This window comes from Austrofundulus limnaeus, unplaced genomic scaffold (genome assembly GCF_001266775.1).
Source record: "Austrofundulus limnaeus strain Quisiro unplaced genomic scaffold, Austrofundulus_limnaeus-1.0 Scaffold1144, whole genome shotgun sequence".
NCBI lineage: Eukaryota > Metazoa > Chordata > Actinopteri > Cyprinodontiformes > Rivulidae > Austrofundulus > Austrofundulus limnaeus.
The window spans coordinates 11307-23403 of record NW_013953546.1 but is presented as its reverse complement, the minus strand read 5'-3'; the positions used below and the strand labels follow the sequence as shown (position 1 = coordinate 23403).

At 39.5% G+C, this 12097-nt stretch overlaps 1 protein-coding gene across 1 annotated transcript in view; it reads left to right on the top strand.

The window, feature by feature from the left end:
* The window catches only part of lsamp (limbic system associated membrane protein), a gene marked incomplete in the record, with an annotated part of 71218 nt that overhangs the window by 49828 nt on the left and 9293 nt on the right, over nucleotides 1-12097 (top strand). Inside the window, 1 exon segment of the mRNA XM_014030929.1 lies at nucleotides 296-416. Within this exon segment, the coding sequence (XP_013886383.1) occupies nucleotides 296-416 (121 nt within the window).

Sequence of the window (12097 nt, the reverse complement as noted above, 5' to 3'; positions counted from 1 at the left end):
TTGCGCACATTTGCAATGGAAACGTAGCTAGTGTCATTGCACTTTCCTGCATTGACCACCATAAAATTTATAGGGACGCACATCGTTCCCACAGTTTGTCCATAACCAGTCCTTGTCTAGGGTCCCCAGGTCAGCTTTGGGCCCTTGGCAATTGGCTGATTTGCCTGCTCTGTTGCAACAGGCCTGTCTGATTGTGTACATATAGGGAGACGAGTAAAGCTTGCATTCCCCTTTTTCAATGCATTTAGTACTAACTGAAAGATGTGATGTTAATACTGTATGTGCAACTTTGCAGACCCTCCAACAATAAAGAAAACCCAGAGCTCAGAGACACCTGTGGGCCGCATGGGGACCCTGCAATGTGAAGCTGTGGCTATACCCACTCCAGAGTTTGAATGGTACAGGGACGAAAAAAGGTAAAACGTAACCCATGTGTTTTGCATTGTCACTGTTTTCTTCTGTGTCAAAAACACACTGAGCTGAAAAAAAAACTGATTAGGTTTTAAACCAAACATATCACAGTAAAATAGAAAATCATAAAATGACAAAAAATGTTCTTTCCTGCTAATGCATTAATAATAAAAACATTTAAATAAATGGTCCACATGGATGAACAGCTTTCCATCAAATTTGTCATTGGTGTATTTCTCTTCAGCTCCCAAATATCACATATGCTTCACTGTTTATCCTCAGCACCAAGTATTCTTTGTATCACTTTAACCTCTCTGATACTTTGTCAAACCTACCTGTACCGTCCTCCTATTGTCACATAAAGGGACATCATTATTGTACTTTGATAATGACTAATAGCCCACTTAATCTGTCCATAAGTTATTATTATTTCATGAATTGAATGTCATTGTAAAAGACAGCAGCAGATGCTTTGACAATCATTTTAGAAGAAAAAAAGCAGCTGATTGTATGTATTTTACAAACTGCAGTCACTAAAAATATATATCTCAAACTCTTTATTTGGGTGTCTGGTGATGTTGTAAATTGTGCAGCCAGACACAGAAGTTATATAAAATCAAGTGTCTGACTTGTCTGAAAATGACTTGAATAGGATCAAAATGTATTGACGATAAAAGTCAGTGRCAGCTAAGTTCTTTCAATTCAACTTGTCTTTTTAATAAGGCGAGAGATTTATTTTTCATCTTTAGCAATCTCATCGCCTTCATCACTACAGTGAGAAAGCATTGGTCTTCTAATAAAAAAAATCTATGATGTGTAATTTCACTCAGACTACAAGTTCAAAGGAGATTGGGAGGGAATATTGGGTCTGTGTCACAGGTGTTATCAGAGGTTTGGTCTCTGAAGTAATAGGCCTACAATCCTCGTGTTTGAAAAGAAAGATTTATGTTGTTGAAATATTTTTGCATTATCTGGTGTTTTCAAACTCCATCTATCTTAGTTGTTTTTTTTTTCCCTGGAGGACTCTGGCTTAACACTTCATGGCACCCCCCGCCTGCTCCCTCTTTGGCAGAGGRAAGTGTTATTCCTCTTTCTCCTTGAATGACGATCTAAATGCACCATGAAAACACATCATTTATCCATGGCTGGCTAGTTAATTTTACACCTTCTCCCCTAGAACTAAAGCTAATGCAGCGAGTCTTATTGAAAATTTTTTACTTGATTGGTAAAATGAATCCTGGTCCTGTGGGCTTCATTAGTTTACTTTTATTAGCAAAAAGGTTTTCAGAAAAATCTGCATTTAAACAGATTATCATTGAATACTTACTATCAAGCTTTCATTAAAACCAAAATGTTTTTAATATTGCATATAAAAAGTTTTCTTTTAGCATATGCTCTAAAAATTGCACAAGAAATTGCAACAATGAACTCCAGCTTCTACCGTCTATTTGAAGTTGGGATTCAGAGGCAACTGGTCTAGGAGTGAAATCCAGGCATCCTTCCCCCCAGTCACACTTTCTAGCTCGTCCTGGGAGAGCCTGGGGTGTTCCCAGGCCAGAGGGGATACATAATCCTTCCAGCAAGTCCTGGGTCTTCCTTGGAGCCTCTTACCAGAAGGATGTGCCCGAAACACCTGCGTCCAAGAAGCAGATGAACAGATGAACCACCTCAACTGACTCCTTTTGATGTGGAGGAGCAGCAGCTTTACTTCGAGCTTCCCCCAGATGATGGAGCTCCTCACCCTTATCTCTAAGGCTGATCCTGGCCACCCAACGAAGGAAGTTCTTTTCAGCCACTTGTATCCAGRATCTCGTTCTTTTAGACATGATCCATGCATCGTGACTATATGGGTTGGAACATAGAAAGACTAGTAAATCCAGAGCTTTGCCTTTCGACTCAGCTCCTTCTCCATCATTACTGACCGAAAGAACGCCCTCATTACTGARGAGGAGACCTGAGTCCGTCGATTCATCTCCCGCTCCATCCTACCGTCACTCGTGAACAAGACACCCAGATATTTAAACTTCTCCATTCCATCCTTCTCCAGTCGAGAACCATGGCCTCAGACTTAGAGGAAGTGGCTCTCATTCCAGCCTCTTCATACTCGGCTGCAAGCCGCCACAATCCCTTGAGATCCTGTCCATAAACACTACAAACAGGATCAGGGACAAGGGACAGCCCTGACAGAGTCCAACCCACACTGAGTACAAGCTCAACGTTGTGCCAAGAATGAGGACACAGCTCCTGCTTTTGTTCTACAGGGGTCGATTAGCTCTTAATAACAGCCCAGACACTCCATACCCCTGCAGCACCCCCCACAGAATGCCTCGAGKAACACAGTTATAAGCCTTCTCCAGGTCCATAAAACACGTGAACAGGAGAGGCGTACTCCCACAACCACCTAAGCAACTCTGCAAAGGTATAAACATCAGGTCCACTGTTCCAAGACAAGGATAATAACGTGCCTGTGTGTGTGTCTATGTTCTTTCATTCGATACCTTATAAGGCCCATTTTATGAGGACCCCYTGCTATAATGTGGCCCAAAGCCCTGGCTCCATAAGTTCAAATGTTGGTTTTGGGTTAGGTTTAATGGAAGAGTCAGGTTATAGAAACGAATGGAAAAGGATCAGTAATCACTTGACATACATCTACACTCCATTAACTTTAAGTTTGGTCAAAATAGTTGTAAATCTCTGGCTAGAAAGGAGTCAAACAAGCATTCTTTTAATAGTTTGTTTTTATCTCTTTGATCCATTATAGGTTTATCTGGTAGATGTTCACTTGTTGCATTGTCCCTGATGATGTCACTCTTAATATAAATGGAGTCTCACTGCTCAGTATTATCTCCACAAAGAGAACAACTTTTTTGATATTCTTAAACAAAACTTTTTTCTGATTAGCCGAGCTGAAAACTTTCGCTGATGTTCTTTTTTTAAAGCATGATCCGGAGTAGCTTCATTAAAACGTGTTAAGTGAAGTCATCTGTCAYTCTAATAACTCGGAGCAAACATTTCTCACAGTGTTATCACATCATTAGTCAGAAAAGTGATGCTTCACAATGTGACTGTGCTCTTACAGGTGAGATTTCCACTGAAGATATTTACACTTTTTTTGTGACAGGTTATTTTAGTAGCACTTTCATCAGCTGCGCTTTTATTTACAGGAGTACAGTTATGTTTTACAGAAGTTTTCTTTTTCTTTTCTATAATTTGCTTTATTAGTTCCTGATACTGCTTAGATCAAATATTGGTAGTAGCTGAGAGTCATCTTCATATTTTACATTTAAGTGCACATTACCTAAAACTTGAGCTTCACCATTTGACATCAAGCTTGTTTTTTTAGCAAAATATCTTGTGACCCACTTAATAAATTTTATTGAAACTCTTAGAAAATGATCACTGGATGTGAATCTAGACCACATTAACTTTTTGAGTCTACCCAAATTAAGATGGCCGCCACAGCTAATAGACTTTAGCCAACACATGCATGGCTAGGAGTCAGTCAGTTTTACATTTAATGAGCTAGTAGTTGAGAGTCAGTCACAACACTTGCTACAAATACTAATAGATCACAAAGATTTTATTTTCAAGGTTTGACTAAAGTAGCTTTAACTTTGTCACCTCCTAAAAGAAGATGATTTTAGTTTAAAGTGCCTGTGACATGCCTATTCTTCAAATACAAAAAGTCAAAGAAAATATCTTCATATTCAGGAAAATAGGCCTAAAACACACGATTTTACCCATTTTGTCACATAACTGGCATATTTTCCTTTGAATTTGGCTCATCTAAAGTGAAACAGGAAGTGACATCAAAGGGGAACTCTTTAAGAAAGAAAACTCCCTGGTCTTTGTTTATGAAAACGATATTATTTGATCTCTGACCTTTCTTCATCTCTCTCTTATAGGGACTAAAATTATCTAAAGAAACATCAGAAAATTCCCTGCTGTCTGTGTTGTTAGCCGTTGTAGCAAAGCTCTGTTTACATSCAGACATTCCCCTTTGACATCACTTCCTGTTACTTCACATGCAAATATCTTAACAACTGTTCATCTCAGTGGTGTRAAATTGCTTTTGCATAATGTTGTCCATGTTTTCTTTCCAGAAGTGCATTCATATTTATCACAAAAATTTGATGTCACAGGCACTTTAAAGCCCTGGCATGAAAGGCAGTGAGTAATGTCCATTTCTTTGAAGAACTTCAATTTCTGTGATATTTAGGTTTCAATTTTTTTTTTGGTGGTGGTGGGTTGTTTATTGATTGATTGATTGATTGATTGATTGATTAATTGATTGATTGATTGATTGATTGATTGATTGATTGATTGATTGATTGATTGATTGATTGATTGATTGATTGATTGATTGAAATCTTTCCTAAAACCTTACTGAATGAGACCGTTTCTGTTGGTATTGAACGAGGTAGTTTTCTGACAAGCTTCTCACCTTTCCAAACAAAGCCAGCCGAAGGAGCAAACAGTCCAGCTGCATGTGAACAAACACTGGGCTGCAGATCTCTGAGCAGACAGGCTTAACTCATCCCCACCTTCAGTCTGTCTCACAGCACGCCACGAACCTCCTCAGGCGATAACATGCTACTCAGGCTCTGAAACAGAAATGAGTAATGACTTCCCATTATATTCCACTGTGTGAGGATGTGAAGCTCCACAACACACAGAGATTCCAGTCACCTCAGTGAGCTTAGCATGATCCTGAAGCAGCAGGATATAAATAATAACTCCAAGTATTTGGATGTGATGGCACTTCTTTATTGTCAGGTTTTTCTCTGACAAGTTGTACATAAAGGGAAGTTGTTACTTTTTGTCATATATTTACATTTTCCAAAAGAATTGAAAGTCTGCAACTTCTATCATTCACAATCTTTTATTCCAGAGTTTTAGGTTGAGATCATATTATGAGGAGAAATCATGGCGTTGTAGTATTTGTTCAAACTTTGACAAAAATGTTACAATTTCATGTGATATCACAACATACTGTATCGCACTCAATGTTGTGAATAACTCAGCTGTTAAACTTTAGCTAAATGTATCTGTCTGTATGTATATCTATCTATCTATCTATATATATATATATATATATATATATATAAAACTGACTGATCTATAGCCATTTTCTGTTCACTAATTTTGAGTATGTGTGGCGACCATCTTACATTAAAACAATTCTGAAAGTTACTCAGCAGCAGTGTGTCCAAATATTTTGTCTGAAAAGTTTCAGCATTTATGCAAATATTCAAGAGATATTTCACTAACATAGCTACAAGGTTGACCCCAACAGTTAGGGCTTAAGTTTTAAGATTTTGTGCAATAAATAGCACTTATAGTGAATGACTCATCCTCACTAAATTTTAGCTTCTTTTTTGTAAAATTGTTGGACTTTGATCAATCTGTGTTTTTGAAGGTCAGTTGGCGACCACCCTGAATTGAGTGAGCAGTACCGGGTGATTATGTTTACAGAGAGATGATACAGAAACATGTCAAACACTTTATAAATAACCAAAGGTTATGTGCCATTTCTATATTCCAGATTTTCTTTTTTTTTTTTWACTTTTTTTTCTTAGTTTATCTGCTCTTTGCCTACAAATGTTTAAAAAAAATGCTAAAGAACTCACGCACCCAACAGTTTGGATGATGACATAAAATAGAGAGAAAGACCAATGTTAGCTTGATTAAAACATTTTCTTATACTGATTACAGTTTCCTTGTATRGAATAAACATTTCAGCAGATAAACAAAGTTTAAAGGTGACAGGTTGAGGATAAAGTGTAAGAAAAGCTCCTTATTAATTTCTAATGTAGAAAATGATTGTGGGCGTGTTCAAATAAGCTGCAATGTCTTTGTTTCAGAAAACATTTATATTCCCAGTCGGCTTGGCTCCACTGGAAACAGCTTTATTTCCAAAACTCATTTTATGAGTGGACAGGAAGTGCAAACACAACAGAAATCTTAATTTTTAAATTGTTCTGAGTAATGAGAACTCAGAACTTTATCAAAAGTGTCAAATTTGTCCCCGTCTCTTTTCAGGTAAATGTCCTCTGTGCCTACGTCCATCGGGAATTTTCCAAATCAAGCTAATGTGAGCAGCAGCTACGTTTGTTGTTTTGTCTGACACCTGGCTGTCACAGCCAGCTGGCCTTTTTAAATCATCTCTGGATTACAAGCCTCAGCAGGATGCTTTACTTGATTACATTTATCATCGGCCTTGAATCAGAGCAGGCCTGTCACTTCCCCCCGAGCCGATAACCTACATTCCATCCCACCGCAGAATCAAATCTGCCCGTCTGATGATTCACTCCAATCTTTCATCTGCACCGGCCCGAGACTGTGTTTCCGTTTGCCCTCACCTAAACTGAGAGGTCAAGTCATTTCAGCGCAGGCTTTAATGTAACACAGTGGTTCTGTTCTGTTCATCAGGAAGCTACTGTTGGACGGGATCCAGTAGAGCTCTGCTGCCCTCTTCCTGTGAGGAACCATTATAAATGATGAGAAAAACATCTAAAACCAGCCTTGAGAAAGATGAAGAGTTCCAGCCTGTTGTCAAATAAAAAGTATTCTTGCAGACGCTCAGGATAAACAATAGGAGAAGCGTTGGAGGCTGCAGATCTGTAGGTGAAGCTGTGTTAAACTTTAAGATGGACGGTAAAAACATTAGGCTGAATAATAAGATGCACTATCTGGCCCACAGATCCAGTTTGAGGCAAACTTTTGTTTTAGTATCAGCCAAAGGTAAGGGTTGAGTGATATTGTTTTTTACCCATCTCTGTATAYRTTCATTCATCTGCAYTGTTAGCAAAATATCTCACAAAGCTCTGGAATGATTTTTGTGAAACTTTCAGAAAGTGAYGATTTGGGCCCTGACCTGATTAAGATTTGGAGTCAATTCACTTCCAGATGTCTGCCACAGCAGATCAACCTTAGCAGCCATGTGGAGCTGCCTAAATGCTTGTTGCTACAAAGCTCCTCCTGGACCTCGTCCCGCCCCACAGAGCACCCCTTACCCGAAACATTTTGTGAAAACATGCTGAAGTGGGAGTGTCTGAAACAGCAGGAAGTTCTTAAAAATACAGAGGTTGATTTGAAGGTGTTTAGATAGACAGTGAAGCATAATCAATTCAGCTTTTTCAAAACAACTGAAGTAACATAATTGATTGTTGTATAGAATTGAACGATATGCCTGGAAGCTACATATAAGCTAAAAATTGGTGCGGTAGAAGCTGACTTTCAGACCCATCACATAAGTACTAAAAGATGATACACGATGTCACATGCAGAGGTGCATAATTTTATTTTCAGGATTTGACCAGAATAGCTTTAACTCATCAAAAGATGACCTTAGGGTGTTTTGGGGACCAAACTTGAAACATTTGTTTCAGCTGGTGTGGATCACTTTCACACTGCACGGTGTCATATGAAGCAAACCCTGTGAACAACCTGTTCACCCCCTTTGTTGCTGGAACAGGAACCATTGAAGGAATCGACACAAAAACCTCTGAAAAAAACAATGAAAGCAATTCTTCTTCACAAAATGTAAAATAAACTGTGAATGATGAGTGACATCAGATTTATATACGTATATACTGTATATATATATACAGTATGTATATGTATATACTGTACATACTGTATATATACAGTATATATATATATATATATATATATAATTCTAATTTTGCATTTGTTTCCTGGTTCTTCATTCGTGCTGAAGTGACTAAAGACAAATTCCTCCAGCTGGTCATAAAATAAATGCGGTCGGCCCCTCCACTGCTTAGCTTATGAAATGTACTGTGGAGGAAAAAAGTTCCAGAGTTTTTTACTCTGATATATAATCACAAACTACAACAGGGCTATTCATCTGGCGGCCCGCGAGTGACCAAAGTTCGGCCCGCCAATTGGTTCATTCATCTCTTAAGCCCAAACCCCCGGTTTTCTACTTTAAATACTATGAGGTCTTTTAGTTAAACATATGTTTGGCATCTACAGAAACGTCAGAATCTTGGCTACAAGCTGGYAAAAACCATTTCTATGACCACTCAAGACAGTTAAAATTACAAATAGTTAAATAAAAAATAATGAAAGTAAAAATAAAATTGGTTTAAAAATTTGGCAAGTCAGAGATGTCAAAATATTATTTATGTCAAACAGGAGGCATAATGTGTTCATTTTGATACTGTTTTATTATCACTACTTTTATAGGGTTCTGTATGTTGTATTAATGATTAAATGCAGCAAAATAAACTCATTCAAAGGTAACAGATCTTTGTACTTAGTTTATTTACATAATGACTTTAATTGCTGGATGTTTGGCCCCTGAGCTGTTGACCTGCAGTAACTGTGGCCTCCAGAGCAGTTTAGTTGAATAGCCCTGAAATACAGGATATGCCATATGCTGACTGGACAGAACATCAGTACCAGTAATATCTACACAGTTCAGCCTAGTAGTGGTAAAGGTAATTTTACTGTTGTCCATTATATTTGCCTCTCACAATATTATCCTAACATGATATCACTATTAATAAAAAAAATAACAATTTGTTGGAACAGCAAATTTGTCTTTTCGTTGCTTTACCCGACATAAGATTGTCAAAATCAAGCTAGCATAGCTGACCTACTTTCCACATTTCTGACATTTTTTAAAATAAAAAATATTTTAATGACCTGTAAAATGTGATAACTTTGATCTTGTCATCTTGTTGTTGTAGTGTTGACAATTTATGGCAAAACATTGCATCCCTTTTTGATATTCCTTGCATGACTGTCTGCTGCATCCCCCTTTTTACCACCATTCATGGATGTTCCCGAGTCAAAACTCAATGCATAGCAATGGCACCTGTGTGGCGCACGGGATGTCCAATCCAGTAATATAGATCAATGGAATACACCCTTCCCCTGAAACCCACTGACATTAAACACTTAGGGAGATAGGCATTTTGTCAAGGAGGGTTAGGTCTTTCTGAAACCAAAAAAATAAAATAAAATAAAAATAAAATAATCTGCATTTTGACCTGCCCGGGTCAGTTTACCCCCTCGCTGCTGCATTACCATCACACTTTGTAATCTTTTGTCAAAGGAGCTGTTGGCTCTCAGCTCCCTGTGGTGCTGTGTATTATCTGGATTTCTCAGCATGCTCAGTGGGTAGAAAGACCTTTTTAATAGTGCAGTCACTTCTCATGAAGACACACAGGAGAATATATCTGCTGCTGGCCTTATCATTGACGGGGAGGAGGTGTGAGGTGTAGGGAAGGAGGTGGAGGGGGGGGGGCAGAGTTGCTTTTAGATGAAGTGGGGGACACTGCTGGTGCACTTGGCCTCTCTTTGGTTTCTCTCTTTGACTTTCAAACACAAACTCGCCTGCTGCCTGTGTTGCCAAGGTGTCCCCGCGGGAAGGACCTCAGCACTTTATCAAGTTCCCCTCTCCCCTGTGAGCTGAATTATGTGGCGCTACGATCCGAGTTTCCCGCTTCACGTTAAGACTTTCTGTCTGCCAAGCACGCGTCAGCACAAACGTCTCGCTTCCCTGCTCAAATTCTGATTACCAATTACCCCGGACTTAGGCAGGATTACGATGTGGCACCTTAAATGAACTTCATCATGTTCATGATGGAAAAGGCCCCAGTCGGTTTGGAACAAGCGGGCGGTGTCATTAAGACTTCCACTGACCAGGATGAACAGTTGGAGTCTGTCCATACTTTTGATTCATTAACTGTACACTGAGTTTCATAATGACGTAAATGATTGTCAAAGCATCATAAAACCTACCAGAAATGTCAGGGTTCAGATTAAAAAGCACATACCGGTAAGTTTCATCTAATTAAAGCCCAATCTTTTCTTCAAGGAATGCATATCTCCTTCTGCCTTTCATGTCATACATTTAAACTGTTATTCTGTTTAACCAAACCTTAAAATCTTTCAAAGAATGTGTTGAGGATGATTCTCAGTTACTATAAAACCATTTTTTTAGGTGTATTGATTAAAGATAAGCTGTTACGGCCATCTTCATTTGGGGATACTCCACAATTTAATCAGTTATAAATGCAAACAATGATTACTTTATGAAAGTTTCATTAAAATCCACATAATGCTTCATGAGATATTTTGTGAACGGTACGGACAAATCTCAGCCTTAAACCAGAGTATGAACAGAAACAAATCTGCATTTGCAGATAGAAGCGTGTGGAGATGTTTACGTGTGTTTATCTACCTCAAACAAGAGCATAACGTTTTTTTAAGTAAAAGAACAAGGACATCTAACTATTATTCTAAAGGGGAAAAGCAACTGCTTTGCATTTATTTTATATTTTTAATCAACTATTCCATCATTGTTGAATTTGTTTTAAAAGCTCTGTATAGTTTGATTTATAATCCGAAGGCCAACAATAATCTCCTGCCGTTATAAATTTAGTAATGAAGTGTTTCTAAATGAAAAAAGCTTTTCTGTTTTTAATAGCATTTACACAGACTACGGTAAGTTCAGTGACTGACACCAAGCTCTGCTGTTGAAAATCTATTGCCTGCAAGAAAATATCCTCTGTGATGAAATTAAAAAAAAATATGATTGTATGCAGGAATAGTAAATGATCAAAACTCCAGATGAACTCTTGTGTAAAACATCTGTTTATTAGAAAAATCTAATTAACACTGGGCTGCAGGTGGGCTCGGGGCTTGGAGGGTTGCTGGGGTTGGGGCTGGCGCTCCGTCCTCCCTGGTGCTGCTTGGACTCCTGGGGTCTGGCTCCTGGTTGCCATGGGTGGCCCACTGGCCTGGGTGGCTGCCAGCGTCCAGTGGGTGGTTGGTTGGGGGTGTGCACTTGGCCATTGGCGGTGTGTGGAGGTGGTTGTGGACGTGGCTTCTCTGCGGCGGGGGGGCTGGCCGGGTGGCCTGCTGTGGCCCGGGCCAGGCCTTGGCTATCTGCTCCTCTCCACCCCAGAATGATTGGGTCTACCCCCTGGGTTCATGTGTGTGCTTCCTCCTGTAGGGGGCGGGTACCTGTCCTGGACCTGGGGGGTATAGAGTGTGTATCGGGAGCATGAGTGGAATGTGGCGTCCTTCTTGTATGTCTTTGAATGAGTGGGTATGGGGATGATGGTGGGTTGGTGCGATTGTGTATTTGTGGGTATTTGTCAGGCCGGGGCCTGGGCCACCCCTGCTGTTGGTTTGTCTGAGGGTCCGCTGCTACTCTGCCCCCTGGTGGGGTGTGCCGTTGACCGCCAGGGTGCTGGTGGTTCTCGGGGTCTGGGGCCGGTCGGGGTCCTCTGTGTCTGCCTTGTGTCTTCGGGGTTGGGTCTTCGGTCTTCCACAGTCACTTTTAAAGGGATCCCCGATTAGTTGTAACATTAGACTTTATATGACGAACATACACTTTAACTGTAAAATCAAGACTGTAAAAATACTGTAGGATGTTCGGTTTTTATCATTTTTAAACTAAAAGTTTAAATATATATTACACGGAGGAGGCCATTTTATTTACACACAAAGCATTCTGGGTAAATGATGACATCAACTAGGTCATCGGTGTGAGGCTGCTAGCGAGCTACATCCACCCTGAAGGTTAATCTCGGCAAGAGGTGTGAGGTTAGCCTTAGGGTTTGTGGTCAGGGTTAGGATATAAAATTACCAAAACTTGAATGCAAGTCAATGGACGGGCCCCACTAGGATATAAAAACAAGTTTGT